The sequence below is a fragment of the Scylla paramamosain genome, chromosome 22 (genome assembly GCF_035594125.1).
Source record: "Scylla paramamosain isolate STU-SP2022 chromosome 22, ASM3559412v1, whole genome shotgun sequence".
NCBI classification, from domain to species: Eukaryota; Metazoa; Arthropoda; class Malacostraca; order Decapoda; family Portunidae; genus Scylla; species Scylla paramamosain.
In genome coordinates, this window is record NC_087172.1 from 13,054,930 (window position 1) to 13,072,429 (window position 17,500).

The 17,500-nt window shown below is 43.4% G+C and overlaps 1 protein-coding gene across 4 annotated transcripts in view; it reads right to left on the reverse strand.

The window, feature by feature from the left end:
- LOC135111578 (ALK tyrosine kinase receptor-like) overlaps positions 1-17,500 on the reverse strand; it is a 233,162-nt gene that overhangs the window by 55,053 nt on the left and 160,609 nt on the right. For 2 of the 4 annotated variants that reach the window (XM_064025025.1, XM_064025024.1), the window contains exons 1-4: positions 8,697-8,835; positions 4,988-5,156; positions 2,698-2,874; positions 1,615-1,745 (exon numbers count right to left, since the gene is read on the reverse strand). In XM_064025025.1, the coding sequence (XP_063881095.1) occupies positions 1,615-1,745; positions 2,698-2,874; positions 4,988-5,156 (477 nt within the window). In that variant the 5' untranslated portion in view covers positions 8,697-8,835. Of the gene's footprint in view, positions 1-1,614; positions 1,746-2,697; positions 2,875-4,987; positions 5,157-8,696; positions 8,852-16,707; positions 16,871-17,500 lie in introns of those variants that run through there. The other 2 variants (XM_064025027.1, XM_064025026.1) reach the window with 1 other exon arrangement.

Below are 17,500 nucleotides of genomic sequence, written 5' to 3' on the forward strand. Positions count from 1 at the left end.
AAGTATTGATAGGGTTGGTGAGATACAGCACTTCTCTCCCATGACATCTTAACACCTCCTTTCTCACTCCCCTTCTTCTCACCTGCACTTTGCTCCTTCATTAACTACTTACCGTACAGTACGACTAATATTAACGAGCGCTCGATAAAACCTTCGTAGATGTTTAAAGACACTATCTGTCCTACTATATTGACAACTGATTCAGAGTAGCTGTTCTTAAGATTTACCTGTATTCTTCTCATTCGCTAACATTCCCTATTATAATTTGGGCCATTCACGTTTACTTCCTATTAGCTTGACACTTAACACCAATCCCTGGCACTTTTTACACCTCCTTTGGGCTTCCACAAGGATCCTCTAATGGTTGGTGGCCTATCACTTTTCCTTCTGCCTTCGTTGTTTCCCTACAGTGAGTTGGCTCCATGTTCAAGTCTCCTCCAGTTGTTTGTGTCTCTTGTATCTTCCTCTGTGACTCCTATCCTTTGCATTTCTACCGCAATTCCATCCCTCCATCTCACTCTCTGTCTGCCACTTGATGTTCTTCCTTCAACCCCTGCAAACTGTCAACTCCCGTCACTCTCCCAACGCCCACTTCCTATTGCGTTCATTAACTCCCAACTCCTGTCAACTCCCAACAGGCACCATCACTTCAGTTCCTCCTCCCAGCACTCACTTCCCATTCCCTCCGTCACCCTGGCCTCCTGGCGCTCTCCATTGCAAGTTAGTGTACATGAGAAAGGAAGACGCCCTTGAGCCGCCAATCCCTACAGCACGTCTCCCTCAGCGCGCCATCCAGACCTGACTAGTGGCAATAATTAGCGCTCGAGTGTGTGTCTCGTTTAGCCACTCACAGTGGGTTTAATTCCCTTCGTTATCCAATTAGATGAGCTTAATCGGTTTTCCCTTCTTGGTGTATCAGTTCACGCAAGAGTACTGCGCCCATAAATCGAGCCAGAGGCATCAGTGAGTGGTGTTTGTGATTAGTCTTGTCGCTCATCACAGGACCAGAGTGAAAAGCGATTGTTAGACGAGGCAGTACAAGCACTGGGCAATGGGAAAGCTAAGCAGAGGCTTGGCGAAAAACAGTAAACAGTAACCTCGTGAACTCCCTGCCCGCTTCCGTATTTACCTCTTCCTATGACCTGAACTCCTTGAAGAGGAAGGTTTGATGAAAGACACTTTCTTTAGGTAATTATAATCCTATTGGCACATCAGTGGGCCTTTCTTTTTTCTTAATTTTTGTTGCCCTAGGCCAGTGTGACTTACATAAAAATAATCAAACAACAATTCAGTGAGGCAAAGAGACAACGAAGGAAAGTAACGAGAGAGAGAGAGAGAGAGAGAGAGAGAGAGAGAGAGAGAGAGAGAGAGAGAGAGAGAGAGAGAGAGAGAGAGAGAGAGAGAGAGAGAGAGAGAGAGAGAGAGAGAGAGAGAGAGAGAGAGAGAGAGAGAGAGAGAGAGAGATCGAACCTATGTGTGTGTGTGTGTGTGTGTGTGTGTTACAGTTATGGTTGAGTTGCTATACACACACACACACACACACACACACACACACACACACACACACACACACACACACACACACACACTCACGACCACTCGCCAGCTACTCACCCTCCGTGCCGGGATGATGAACACTATGCCACTGCCGGAGTGCGCCGCGGGCCGCACGTCACCGTAGAGCCCTGAGGTGTAGCTGTAGCCGCCCTCGCCGTGCTGCCTCGTGCCGGAGTATGCGTTCCCTCCTGCAAGATAGACCGACGGTGCTTTTGTCGCTGCAGTAAATAACGTTTCATTTACTAAAACATCGTATAGTTTAGAGGCAGACATGTGGAAAGGAAGATAAAATAGATAAATTACGAGAAGAAAAAAAGAAAAAAATGAAATGTAACCAGTCGTAAATGCATAAAGAGTAAATGAATAAATAAATAAATAGCTAAACAAATAAAAAAAGATGAAAACTGGAAATACTCGTAAAACTATCTATAACAAGTATATGATAACATTCTGAAAGGAGAAAAGAAGGGAAAAGGAAAATAAAAGATTAGGGAAAGCAAAAAAACTGAGGAAAGATGTAGGAAAAAGTAGGTGAAATGGACGAAGATGAACGAAAAGGAGAAGAAAAGGAGAGGAGGAAAAAAAAGACGTTATGGAAATGAGGACTATGATAAAACTTGGAGGGAAGAAGAGCGAGAAAAAAAAATGAAAGATAAAAGATACAAGGAGATAAAAGAAGAGAAAGATTATACAAAAGAGAGAGAGAGAGAGAGAGAGAGAGAGAGAGAGAGAGAGAGAGAGAGAGAGAGAGAGAGAGAGAGAGAGAGAGAGAGAGAGAGAGAGAGAGAGAGAGAGAGAGAGAGAGAGAGAGAAAACAAACAGCGAAGGAAACATAACACAACGAATTTCTATCAAAACAAGGAATACATCAGCAAATATTGTCGAGTGTCGGATCTGGGTACGCACTTAGAAGCACCGCGTCCCTCGAGACCTCCGCCAACAAAAGATGCAAAAGACCTTCGGAAGATCAAGGAAAGAGAGACGAGGATAAGAAAGAGGAGGAGGAGGAGGAGGAGGAGGAGGAGGAGGAGGCGATATTGGCATTAGTGAATAGAGGAAACCAGGTAAGAAAAGAACAGTTGAACTTCTTAAAGACTTCCAGAAAGAGAGAGAGAAAGATGGAGGACATTTACTGCTTACCTGTGTAGCCTCCGCCACCACCGCCAGCCAGACAGCCGCCGCCGCCTCCGCCAAAGCCGCCATAGGTGATCCAGGAGCTGGCCAGGTCCTCGCAAGGCTTCCCTCCAAGGCCACCGTTCACGAGGGACTGGCCTTCGTTGTCCCTGTTGCGGTTCCCTTCCCAGCCGCCGCCCGGACCTGACGAGGGAGCAGAGGCACATCACTATCAGTCATATAATTGCTGTAGCCGTGACTCATTACTACTACTGCACCATGCACCATTGACACTACCACCATTACCACCATTGTCATCACCACAAGGACAAACTATCATTAACACACACACACACACACACAGATATCACCACCACCATCATCACCATACACAAAACATTTATTACTTTCATCACCACCAAACTGCATAGTGTGTGACTTCTTTTCATTCCTTCGTCAAACTTTAGTGTATCTAATTATTAAATATTAAATGGTTACCAAGGAGGAGGAGGAGGAGGAGGAGGAGGAGGAGGAGGAGGAGGAGGAGGAGGAGGAGGAGGAGGAGGAGGAGAGAGAGAGAGAGAGAGAGAGAGAGAGAGAGAGAGAGAGAGAGAGAGAGAGAGAGAGAGAGAGAGAGAGAGAGAGAGAGAGAGAGAGAGAGAGAGAAGTGCGTGTGGAGTAACAGCGGAAGAAGGAAAATGTGGAGTGATAAAGTGGACTACATGTGGAAGGAAAAAAAGATAAAAGGGGGGAAAATAGTGTGGAAAGGTTTTGTAAATGGGAAAAAAAGTGTGAATACAAAAATGTGGAGGAAAAATTAGCGAGGAAAGGGTGTAGAGAGAGAAAAATGTTTAGAGAGAGAGAGAGAGAGAGAGAGAGAGAGAGAGAGAGAGAGAGAGAGAGAGAGAGAGAGAGAGAGAGAGAGAGAGAGAGAGAGAGAGAGAGAGAGAGAGAGAGAGAAGGAAATTACAAAAAATATACATATACATAAAAAATCAAATCGTTTGGACAAAATATGAAGAAAATGCTTGGAAATCTGAAAAAAAAACATAGAGAAAAATCATAAATATTCATACACACACACACACACACACACACACACACACACACACACACACACACACATATACAGTAGTAGTAGTAGTAGTAGTAGTAGTAGTAGTAGTAGTTTATTGAGAAAATGTGTTTACAAAAAATACGGCAATTTTTCCCATAAATTAATAACATTTAACAATAAACAGAGAACAAAAATAGAACCAGAACCAAAATAATTTGTCCACATAAAACCAATGATGCATAAAACTGATATTAAGAGGGAAAACAACCACCTCATTAATTAGAACGGTAATACAAACTGTCACACACACACGACTTCACTACCACCACCACCACCACTACAACCTCCACCACCATCACCACCACCACTACCCACCTCAACACTTCCTCTGATCTCGAGACCTCCCATACTCGCCTGTCGCAAATTCCCCTCCGCCCAGACGCCAGTAATCCCCAGACACGCATCCTTCCTACTGCAATCCCTCCTGCGGCGTCAACTCCCCACAAATCACCTCTTGTAATCTCTCCTTCAGCGCGCCACATCAATCACCCCACATTTTTATCCACGGCAAACTTTATGCTCCCCCAACCTGAGCTCCAAAAGGGGTCGGAAAAGTTGCGTGTCATTGAAACTTAAGCCAGATAGGTTTTTTTGGGGGGGGCTACAGTAAAGGGAAAAGAAGAAAAATGAGAGGAAGGAATAAGGACGAAAATTAATAAGTGTATTAAAGATTTGCAGAGAGTCAAGAAGAGAGAGACACAAAAGAAAGAAAGCAATGAACGGGAACTGAAAAGAAAAGGATACGTAATTTGAGGAAAGATAAAGGGAAGAGAAAGGAGAAATGGTAAAACAGGGAGGGACTCTAGAGGAGGACTAAGGCAACGAAAAGAGGAAAAGAATGGAAATGGAAGAGGAAAAGGTAAATAGAGGTAATGGTGGGAGAGGTGGTGGTAGTAGTAGTAGTAGTAGTAGTAGTAGTAGTAGTAGTAGTAGTAGTAGTGGGAGGAGGAGGAGGAGGAGGAGGAGGAGGAGGAGGGGAAAATACAAGAACTGTCAAAAAATGAATGAGAAAGTTAAGAGTTTGGACTGAAATTGCACTGGAGTGAAAGAGGAAGATTCTGGGAAAGACGAGCTGGACTAAAAGAATTAAGAAAAAAAGAAAAAGAAAAAGAAAGAAAACTGAAAAAAAGCAGAGAAACACTAAGTACGAACACACACATAAACACACACACGACCACAACCACCACCATCACCACTGACCAGCGTGGTAGTTGGAGGACGTTCCGTTGTAGTAAAAGTGACCGTGAGTCTCTGGCAGGGAAGCGTTCATTCCTCTGCCGTGGTGTCGAAAGGTGATGTCACTCGGGGACCACGCCAGGCCTCCCCCGCCTCCCGCCACCACCAGAGCCGTTGGCTGCTCCTTTTCCATCTGACGGTGAAAAAAAAAAGAAGAATCCTGCGTGAAAAAGAGTCCTCAAAAAGTGAGATGAGTGATTTTGAGAGATACAAGTAATACAAGTTCTCGAAAGGTGAGTAATTTGAGTCGAAAGATGAGTAAAGATGAGTCCTGCGTGAAAAAAAAGTCTTCAGAAGGTGAGATGAATGATAATGAGTGTACGTAACTGGTTAAAGACGAGTTCTGCGTGATAAAAGTGCTCGGAAGGTGAGTAAGACAAGTAACCATAAGCCGAAAGATGGGTAGCAGAAGTAGGGTTAAAAGTAGGAAGAGTAATTATTATTCAGGTTTACGTGATTTTAACTGGTACTGAATAGCTGAATATAATCTAATCAAGAGTGTAGATAACTGAGTAAAGAAAGTGATGTTGAAGGTAGAAAGATGTTGAAAAAGAACAAATACTCGAGTTTTGGTGATTTGAAATAATACTGGATAAGTGAATGTAATGTTATAAAGGACACAGGCGAGTGATTAAGGCAAGATGAATTAAAGGCAGTGAAAAAGGTCACAAGAATGAAAACGTTAATTCAGATGACTCAAAAATGTCGCTTAGAGGTGAACGAGTCAGTAGAAGAGGTAGAATTAATTAAAAACCGCTCACACAGAGGTTCAAATCATTCAAAGAGTAGATGAAGCACAATTAAATAAACACACACGCACACACACACACACACACACACACACAAAGATTAAAATAACTCATAGGTAGACCTTAAAAGTCAACGAGTCACTAGAAGAGCTGGAATGAGAAACCGCAAAGAGACAGATTACAGTTAGAACAAGTTTCGAAATGACGTTATTAATGTGTGAGCGAGATAAGGAATGAGACAGGGAGGTAGTTAGTGTCCGCAACAGAAAGTCTCTAGGAGGTAATTAAAACTTCCTCCCTTGAAAATGAGACTAACAGAATTGGAATATCGTGGGAGAAAGGAATGGGGGAAGGGGAAGGGTATGGAAGGGAGGAGTGAGGTGACGAGGAGGCAGAGAGGGAGAGGACGGGAGAGGCAGTGAGTGAGTAAGAATAAGATGTTGAGTGTTGGTAAGGAGGGAAGAGAGGGAGAGGATGAGTGAGTGAGTGAGTGAAGATGAAAATGATGTGTTGGTAATGTGAGAGAGAGAGAGAGAGAGAGAGAGAGAGAGAGAGAGAGAGAGAGAGAGAGAGAGAGAGAGAGAGAGAGAGAGAGAGAGAGAGAGAGAGAGAGAGAGAGAGAGAGAGAGAGAGAGAGAGAGAGAGAGAGAGAGAGAGAGAGAGAGAGAGAGAGAGAGAGAGAGAGAGAGAGAGAGAGAGAGAGAGAGAGAGTCAAGATGGAAATGTTGAGTGTTCGAAATGAAGGAGAGAGGAAGAGAGATAAAAAAGGCAATAAGCGTAGACGAAAATAATGAGTGTTGCCAATGAAGGACAGAAAGGGTGAGTGTTGAAGTGACAGTGGATGAAAGAGAAAACCAGTGAAAACCCAAGGAATGAACAGACATAAAGATTAACAAGAGGGAGAAGCAAGGAAGGAAAAACAGGAGCGATGTAAAGGAAGAGAGAAAGAAAGGAAAGCAAAGCAGGATGAGGACGAGGAGATAAACCTTGACCTCTCTCTCTTCACCCACACCGGAAAAAAAAATAACAGAAAGTTGTGAATAAAAGAGGAATGGGAGGGAAAAAAACACGTTGATGAAAAGGATGATAGTGAGAACGAGGAGAAAGAGGAGGAGGAGGAGGAGGAGGAGGAGGAGGAGTAGGAGGAGGAGGAGGAAGATTATAAGATAAAAAGACCTCTTCTTTGTAGGTAAACACAAGCTTTGGCCAACACGTCAGATTACTCTTATCTGATGCTGACTTAGGACACACACACACACACACACACACACACACACACACACACACACACACACACACACACACACACACACACACACACACACACACACACTGCTGTATAAAAAGTGCTAATGGATGTAAGAATGAAAAGAAATCACAAATTACATTGAAATGAATGAAGAGATTTGAAGTTAATTAGTCAGAGGGCTTCAGATGTGGAACAGAAAAAAGGAAGAAAAGAAAAGAAAAGAAAAAGCAACACGTGCCAGTAACTGTAGCGGTGGTGGGAATTTTATGCAAGCGAATGTGAAAAAAAATTAAATGTATCATTGTGACTGGACGGGTTCAGAGCGCGGTGACTGTTAAAGGGGCATGTCAGTGTTCATGCGAGGCTTCAGTGATTTACCGTGAGAGAGAGAGAGAGAGAGAGAGAGAGAGAGAGAGAGAGAGAGAGAGAGAATTATGTCAGCAAAGGATTAAAGAAACAGAATAATGACTCGCTTGAACAAGAAGTATATTTATGAGGTACTTTTACACAAAACAAAAATATTCCTACTAAAATCATCTACAAACATGCAAAGAGGAAAAAAAAATCAAGAGAATAAAAGAGAGAGAAAAAAATAAATGAAAAGAAAAACGAGAAAACTTTTCCACAACCTCGGCATCCCTTGCAATAAAAAAAAAATCATGATATAAAAACAAAACAAGGAAAAAAAAAGAAGTCTACAATAAAAAAAATGTGAAAGAAAACGAAACACGATGAAATATTACAACAAAAATAAAAAAAAGAAGAAAATAAACCTACAAAAAGGAAAACAAACAATGTCAACACGCACTTAAAAAAAAAATAAAGGAATGAGCGGGTTATAAAAAGAGGGTTGAGGCACAAAGGAGTCCAAACAACACAGGAACTAAAGTAGAAAGCATTTTCCCCATTAGTCAGGTAACTGGGTACAGGTGAATCAAAGCTGGGAGTTGACAGGCAGACTGACATGAAAGACGTGATTTGCCGGGGCGCCGAGAGAGAGAGAGAGAGAGAGAGAGAGAGAGAGAGAGAGAGAGAGAGAGAGAGAGAGAGAGAGAGAGAAAGAAATCAATGGAACCCTTTTTTCTTCTGTCATGCCTTTCTCGCTTGTGTATTTCCTTGCCTCTCTCTCTCTCTCTCTCTCTCTCTCTCTCTCTCTCTCTCTCTCTCTCTCTCTCTCTCTCTCTCTCTCTCTCTCTGCGTCAGCAAATGGACTGTTAAATGAGATGATTTGCGGAACTTTGTGTTGGTATCGTCAGAGAAAACGTATAACAAACACAAGTATTTTAATTACTCACAACGCGGCGGCCTCATAACACGATCTCTCTCTCTCTCTCTCTCTCTCTCTCTCTCTCTCTCTCTCTCTCTCTCTCTGCTATGTAAAGTGTGTGTGTGTGTGTGTGTGTGTGTGTGTGTGTGTGTGTGTGTGTGTGTGTGTGTGTGTGTGTGTGTGTGTGTTTTCTTGCGCCTGGCTTGGTTAAATCAGAAAGTTATGTAATGAGGCAGCATAAGGCAGGTTAGCTTAGGTTAGGATATGTTATGTTAGGTTAGGTTAAAGGTTAGGTCATATTAGTTTAATTTATTTCATGTTAGGTCATGTTAGGTTAGGCTAGATTAAGTTAGGTCGTTATGATAGGTTAGATGAGGCTGAGTTAGGTCAGACTACTGTAAAACTCACCTTGAAGACGAAGGAAGCGCCGCCGCCGCCTCCGCCTCCCCCTTGAAGGATGAGTACACCTTGTGCTTTACCATGTCCAGGTGTGACACTTTGCCGCTCAGGTTCACGTCAGGCAGGTCCCTCTTGGAGCTGCACGACTGCAACTGTTCCCGAGTCTGGCGGTGAAGAGAGACACGGGAAAGGTGAACACGTGGAGACTGTTTGTGGATGAGAGTAGCGTAACAGGGAAGGAACGTAAGGTGGTGATGATAGGAAGGATGAGAGAACGTGAATATGGATGGTGGATGAGGAGTGAAACAGAGAAGGAACGTGAGGTGGATATGACAAGAGGGAAGAGAGAACGTGAATATGGATGGTGGATGAGGAGTAGCGGAACAGAGAAGGAACGAGAATTGAATATGACAGGAGGGAAGAGAAACAGGAGGGAAAGTCAGCGAGGGAGGACGGCTTGATGAGGAGTAACAGCAGAACAAAGAAGGAAAAGGAGGTGGATATGACAGGAGGGAAGGTAAACACGTTACCACGGCAACTGAACTGGGTAGACTCCGGCAGAGCATAACAAAAAAGTTCCAAGCAACTAAAATGGGAGGATAAAATACGTAGAAACAGTGACAATAATAACAAAATAAGTCATCAAATAAGGCAAGATGTAAAAGAAAGTTGAAATTAAACTAAAAACACGTGTATGTAGAGAACAGAGGCTGTGAAGGAGACCAGTACCAACCTCCATAAAAGTAATAAAAGGAGAAGAGAGGCTAGGAGATACGAGAAAGTAGTGAAGATGAGGGGAGAGAACATATGACCTATAAAAAACGAAGAGGAAAGGACAGACGCGAAGAAAGAGGAGAAGAGGTGGGGTTAAATTAAATAAGAAGAGAGAGAGGACGTAGGACAGCCGAAAGAAGATGAAATGAAGAAAGAAAAAGGGATTGACACGAGAAATGAAGAGAAAAGATTGAGTTAGAGAAGATGATACAAGAGGAAAAGGAAATAAGAAAACACACGAAAGAAAATAAAAAGAACGCAAGGAAAAATAATAAACAAAAGGAAAGAAAGATGAGAGTGAGTAAACAAAGGAAGAAGGAGGAAGGCGGAGGAAAAGAAGGAAGTCCGAAAAAAAGAGCAGGTGAAGAAGGAAGAGAGGAAAAGAACGTAAAAAGGGAAGTAACACGAGCAAAGAGGTAGTAAAGGAGGAAAGGAGGCAATAAACAAACGTGAAAGAGAGAGGAAAAGTGGAACAAGGAGGGAGAGAGAGAGAGAGAGAGAGAGAGAGAGAGAGAGAGAGAGAGAGAGAGAGAGAGAGAGAGAGAGAGAGAGAGAGAGAGAGAGAATGAACGTATACCTGCGAACGCAAAAAGCAAATAAATGATTGTCACTGAAACGCAAATAATTTAATAAAACACACACACACACACACACACACACACACACACACACACACACACACACACACACACACACACACACATATAACTTATCTTTCGGTCATCCATCAGACAATCAGCCAATCAGCTAGCCATTCCATCTAACACATCTATACGTTTCATTTTAACACGGCGTTAATTTCCAAACGAAACTTAATGGCCGTGTTGTGACCGCTTGCATTCACTCACTCATGATATGTATACTCGTATATGGAGTTTATGAAAAGAAAGATGACTCATTATCGTACAAAAAGGAATAGAATAGAAGGAATTTTTAGTAGTGCTGATAAACCGTTGTCTCATTGTGATGTTTCAGTTATTTTCTTTAATGTTTTTAGTTGAGAAGCATAGTGTGTATTTACGTATCTGGTCATAACTCCCGTTTGTCTTCCTGCTCGACTTTTTTTTTTTTTTTGTGTGTTTCTAGTCAAGTATCTTTCTTTGCGCCTTTCTTTTCGACTGATATGAACTAGCAATCAGTCACTTTATTTTTCACTGCCTCTCTACGTCTAAATCCACCTGTTTATGCAACTTTCAGTCTATCATTCCATTCCTTAAGTGTCTTTCTATGTATCTGTCTGTGTATCTATGTATTTAACGATTTTTCTAACTTTTTAATCACTAACTCACTCATTACTTCATCAATAAATCAACCATTTTCTGTCTAATCATTAATTCATTAGGTTATGTACATCTCTGTAATGAATGTACATTTAAAACCTTTAATCCGTTTCCGTAAAGAATATTTTTCATTCCCTGTTTCTCCTTTGTTCTGTCACACATTACATATCCTATGGCACATAAAGATCTCTAACAGATTCCTCTGTTATCTTGCCTATCCTGATCATTGACGCTGAGAATGTTGCTAATGTCACCCTTGTTATATCCCCTATACCACTTAAAGACCTCTATCAGATCTCCTCTTAACCTATGTTCGTCTCTAAAGAATATAAATTTAAAAGCTTCAATGTATTTTTCCACTAGAATGGCTTTCCGTCACACAGACACACACACACACACACACACACACACACACACACACACACACACACCTAAATACCACCTCTTAACATACGCCTCTCTAAGGACCATCCTACACACACCTACAGCATTGTCAAGTGAAGCAGGTCAAGTCAGTTTCACGCTGCCTGCCTTGATGGGATTTGCTACCAAGTTGTGTGATGAATTTCGTCGCCCTCTCATCCCCCTCCTCGCTCCTCCTCCCGCCCCTCCCGCCCTCCGTACTTCCCGCTGAACTAATTTCAACTTAATAATGTCCTTAGGAACGTGAAGGAGAGAGAGAGAGAGAGAGAGAGAGAGAGAGAGAGAGAGAGAGAGAGAGAGAGAGAGAGAGAGAGAGAGAGAGAGAGAGAGAGAGAGAGAGAGAGAGAGAGAGAGAGAGAGAGAGAGAGAGAGAGAGAGAGATTGAAGGTGAGGACAACACATAGGTACACAAAGGAAACAGCAAACAGCAGCAGATGTGTTGGAGGAAGAGGAGAATGAAGAAAAAGGAGGAGGAGGAGGAGGAGGAGGAGGAGGAGGAGGAGGAGGAGGAGGAAAACGACGAGGATGACAAGTTAATTACTTCAGTCTTTGGGTCAGAAAAGTACTGGAAAAGAAAGGCATCTCTCTCTCTCTCTCTCTCTCTCTCTCTCTCTCTCTCTCTCTCTCTCTCTCTCTCTCTCTCTCTCTCTCTCTCTCTCTCTCTCTCTCTCTCTCTCTCTCTCTCTCCTCCATCACGAATAAGAAAAGAGCAGGCAGGAACATTCTAACTCATCATAGAAAGTATTGGACAAAAAAAATGACCGGAACGGAATCACAGACAGTTTTGCCGGACACATTAATTAATCACAGTACGAGAGAATGATTCACGCTACACAGACTATAAATGAAAAAAAAAAGGAGAGTTTAAATCGTAATTCGAAGAGAGATAATTCATTCGAACAGTGGATCAGCTTCTGTGAATAATAATTGATATCACTCTTACATTTTCCTGATTCTAATAGTGCCGCTCGGATGTTATGTCACTTATTATTTTTATGTGTGTGTGTGTGTGTGTGTGTGTGTGTGTGTGTGTGTGTGTGTGTGTGTGTGCGTGTGTATAGATCATTCATTCAAACAGTGGATCAAGTCTTGTGAATAATAATATCACCCTTACGTATTCCTGTTTAGCATTGTCACTTGAATATCACCTCACTTTTCATTTGCTACGTGCTTCTGTGGTCTCTCTCTCTCTCTCTCTCTCTCTCTCTCTCTCTCTCTCTCTCTCTCTCTCTCTCTCTCTCTCTCTCTCTCTCTCATTTACGACCATACCAATGTTTCTGTTTCCGTCTCTCTCTCACGATTCTACCACTGTGTTTCTCTCTCTCTGTCTCTCTGTCTCTCTTCTACTATCATACCAGTGTGTTTCTGTCTCTCTGTCTCTCTTTGTCTCTCTTTCACAGTCATACCAAACCAGACCGATGCAGGAGGGCGGCGCACTAGCACAGGTAACTAGGGAGCGATTCAATGCGCTTCCTGTTACCTGGTGTGTCTGTACGCCTGCCACTTTCTTTCTTCGCAGGCTCACTGTTTGTGTTGTGTGAGTGACAACACTGGCGAAAAATACTTGCGGCGTCAGTCTTACAACGTTTCTGTTTAATTGACATTGCATTGTTCTTTGGCGGAGACGGAAGAAGAGGAAGAGGAAAAGAAGGTGACTGAAAGATATGGCAGGAAAAAAAAGGAAAGGCAAAAAAAAAATAAATAAAAAGGAAACAGGAGATGGAAGGAGAGGGAGACGAAAGGAGGGATGATGAGGAGATACACAATGAAAGACGAGGAGGAGATGGGAAGAATATCGAATGAAGATATCGAAGGCATCTCTTTCCTCCAATTTTCCGAGCCATCAAGGGGCGAATGTACCGCTCAAAGCAGCCACTGAGGAGCGAAGGCACGGACACCACCAGCTGGAGAAGGAGGAGGAAGGGGAGCACGACAGCGACTACAACAACGACGACGACGAAGAAGAAGGAGAAGGGGAAGTAGGAAAAGGAGGGGCAGAAGGAGGAAATGAAGTACAAGGAAAAACACGAAGAGGCAAAATAAAAGGGTAGGAGGAAGAGCAGAAGAAGCAAAAAGAGGAACAGAACTAGAAAAAGAAGGACCAAAAATCAGGAACAAAAAGGAGGTGAAGCAAGAGGAGAACCAGAAGCACAATAAGAAGGAGAAGAAGAAACCAGAGAAGGAGAAGGAAAAGGAGAAGGTAGGAGGAGCAGGAAGAGAACCAGAAGGAAAAGGAGAAGGACCAACCAAGATCAGAAACAAAAAAAAGAAGATGAGGAGGAGGAGGAGGAAGAGGAGGAGGAGGAAGACCCAGGATAAAAAGAAAGCGGTGGAATTGATTGAGTTACGGCGCCGCGGCAAGGTCATGAGGCGCCGGCAGTGTTACCAGACAGGGCAGCTTCCCTCTCTCTCCCTCTCTCTCTCTCTCTCTCCTCTCCTGCCGGGAATTGTCGCGAGAAGGGATCGAACCCGCCACCTTTTGTTCCCGCGGAGAGAGAGAGAGAGAGAGAGAGAGAGAGAGAGAGGGAGTTATCAGATCTCGGAAAGGAAAGAAAAAGCTTATGTGAATTATTGCAAAAGGGTAAAGATTTAATACAGCAAATAGAAAAATTGAAAATTAGTCAAGAATTCAAACCGAAATAGTAAATCAATAACAGTAGTAGTAGTAGTAGGAGCAGCAGCAGTAGCAGTAGTAGTAGTAGTAGTAGTAGTAGTAGTAGTAGTAGTAGTAGTAGTAGCAACAACAACAATAATAATAAGAAGAATGACAACAAGACCAAGAAGAATAAGAAGAACAAGAACAAGAAGAAAAGAAGAAAAGTAATAGAAACGAGAACAAGAACAAGAAGAAAAAGAACAAGAAAGAGAAGAACAGCAAAAACAAAAAGAAGAAGGAAAAAAACAAAAAAACAAGAACAAGACAAAGATTACTATGAAAAGCACTACCTGAAAAATAAAATAAAATAAATAAATAAATAAACAAATAAACAGACTGACAAGTAATACTATCCACAAACTGAACCCAAACACAACAGAGGCGCAGGTGAGGTTGTTTACGCGTGGCAGTCGAGGGACACACACACACACACACACACACACACACACACACACACACACACACACACACACACACACACACACACACACACACACTGGAGTCAGAAGCGCCACTCTCAAGTCATCACGAGCCGCGGGAACAAAAATATGCTAACTCACGTGCAAAATTAACAAGACAAGTGGAAATGCTCTGTCACGATTGAATTTTCTCTCTCTCTCTCTCTCTCTCTCTCTCTCTCTCTCTCTCTCTCTCTCTCTCTCTCTCTCTCTCTCTCTCTCTGTCACCTCCCCCTCCTTCCCTTCTGTATCACACACACCATCTTCGTTCCTCTCTTACAAGTAGTTTGTAATACTGCTCTCTCTCTCTCTCTCTCTCTCTCTCTCTCTCTCTCTCTCTCTCTCTCTCTCTCTCTCTCTCTCTCTCTCTCTCTCTCTCTCTCTCTCTCTCTCTCTCTGTGTGTGTGTGTGTGTGTGTGTGTGTGTGTGTGTGTGTGTGTGTGTGTGTGTGTGTGTGTGTGTGTGTGTGTGTGCTGTGCCTCTCTCAGTTTTTACGTTCTCTTATCTTATCACCAGCTGTTTGTCTTCGTTTTCCCCTCCCCAGATCTCTTTCCTTTTCTCCTTTCCTCCCATGTGAAGGTCAGAAAATGGCTTTCCAGAACGAATAAACACACAGAATGTCGCGAAGGAGGAGGAGAAGGAGGAGGAGGAGGAGGAGGAGGAGGAGGAGGAGGAGGAGGAGGAGGAGGAGGAGAAGGAGAAGAAGGCGGAAGCTCTCGAGGCTCAAACGAAGACTTTCACACTTACATCACTAAAGGACTACATTCTGAAACACCTCTGCGCCACACTTCCACTACATTTAAAAGGCGCTGCATAATTGAAGTTACACGGATTTTGAATAGTGTTTTTACGGTTGTAGTGACAGATTAACACCATTTCTACATTATCAACGGGAGGAATACCCCTGAGAACCCGGTTAGTCATCTCTGTGGTCTTTGAGAACGGTCGTGGTGAAAGAGCTGAGCATTACGGAATCTGAGAGTTGTCTAGGCAGTGAGGGAGAAGGAAGCTGCAAGAGGCAAGGGGGTTTCTTAGTGGAGGGGATACTGTTAAGATTCTTTTATCCTTTTACTTAGCTTTCCTCTTCTCATTCTTAAAAAGCTACACTGAATTGTTTTATTAAGCTGGAAGGGAACTATCAAGTGCATGAAAAGGAAAAGAAGGAGGAGCAGGAGGAGGAGGAGGAGGAGGAGGAGGAGGAGGAGGAGGAGGAGGAGGAGGAGGAAGAGGAGGAGGAGGAGGATAAGGAGGAGGAGGAGGAGGAGAGCAAAAGGAAGCCTCTTAAGACAAAATTGATTCCATTCCTTTTTGCTTCTCAAAGATGACAATACCGCAACCAGAGAGAGAGAGAGAGAGAGAGAGAGAGAGAGAGAGAGAGAGAGAGAGAGAGAGAGAGCTCGTTGGAAATGCTGTGTGGCTGTGTCGAGAGGATCAGACACGTCCTCGTTTTACACCCACACACACACACACACACACACACACACACACACACACACACACACTCTCTCTCTCTCTCTCTCTCTCTCTCTCTCTCTCTCTCTCTCTCTCTCTCTCTCTCTCCCAGCACAGACAGGTGAGATGCAATTATGAAACATTCCCCTATTCATTTTACACAGACCTGAGAGAGAGAGAGAGAGAGAGAGAGAGAGAGAGAGAGAGAGAGAGAGAGAGAGAGAGAGAGAGAGAGAGAGAGAGAGAGAGAGAGAGAGAGAGAGAGAGAGAGAGAGACAGAGAAAAATGGCCACTACTTTGCACCCACACGCGAAAAGAGACTGGTGAAAATATATCCTCCACACTTTGCTCGGCGCAATCTGAAGAGACGCAGTTACGGAGCAAATCCATCCCCACTGAAACGAGGGAGGGAGAATATTACGAACCTTTCCCCACTGCTCGCCACGGACGTCAGGTGTTGTGGTGGACCAAGGTAAAAAAAATGTGCAACCCTTTTTCCTAATTCGCGGTACAAAGCAGAGGGAGGGAGGGAGGGAGGGAGGGAAAAATTTGGTGTCTTTGGTAATTCTGATGTGGGATGGGTGAGAGGGAGGGAAGGGATGGAAGAAGGGTGGGGGTGGAGGGAGAGAGGGAGAGAGGGGAGAGAGAGTCAGGAATATGTTGTACACTATATGTATTTACTACCACTGTCATCTCTTCATGCCCACGCACACACACACACACACACACACACACACACACACACACACACACACACACACACACACACACACACACACACACACACACACACACACACACACACACACACACACAAAGAGATAAATAGATAGATGTATGCAACTAAATAGACATACATATAAATAGGTAGATAGGCAGATAGAAAAACAGATAGAAAGATATTTTATTGACCACAAATTTGCCAATATAATTTAAGAAGGAAAAACGTAAACTCTCTCTCTCTCTCTCTCTCTCACCTGCTCGGCCACGTCCTCGCAGGCGGAGCGGCCCTCCTGTCCCACCAGGATGTACAGCTCGGTGCTCTCCGTCAGGAAGAAAGTGCCCCGTGCCACGGCCCCGCGCGTGGTGAGGCTCTGGGTCTGGATGCCCGTGCCGCCGCTCGCTCCCTTGGCCACGATCCTGCAGGGTACAATAGATTGCTTGAGTCAGTGGCTGAGTTGATGAGTGAACACAGAGGTCATCGGAGGTTAGGTTAGTGGATACAGAAGTTACTTGAGTCAGTCATAAAGACATAACGTAAGAAAATAAGGCAGGATGCCAGAAGCCATTAGGTCTAGACTAAATTTTTTCCACACTTAAAAAGAAAAGAATATAATTCCCCACACTTAAAAAAATGAAAAATCAACAAAATATTCCCTCCACATTAAAAAAAAAAAAAAAAAATAGAAACAAAAAAATGACTCCCACATACTTAAAATAATTAGATATGTTTTTCTCCCCACACACTCTTAAGAAAACACCCAGTCACTCTTTTTCCCAACAAATTTTCTGTGTTGCATTATCATTGTAAAAATTTTTCCTTTTTTTTTTTGCTAAAGTAGTGGTGTATTCAAGCCTTAACGTGGGGCTCTCTTCATTAGGGCGGGCGCCAGTCCCATTAAGGGTAACGAGCTTAGAAAAGAACCCAGCAGGAGGAGGAGGAGGAGGAGGAGGAGGAGGAGGAGGAGGAGGAGGAGGAGGAGGAGGAGGAGGAGGAGGAGGAGGGAGGGAGAAGAGGAGAAAGAGAAGAAGTAGGAGGAAGAGTCTATT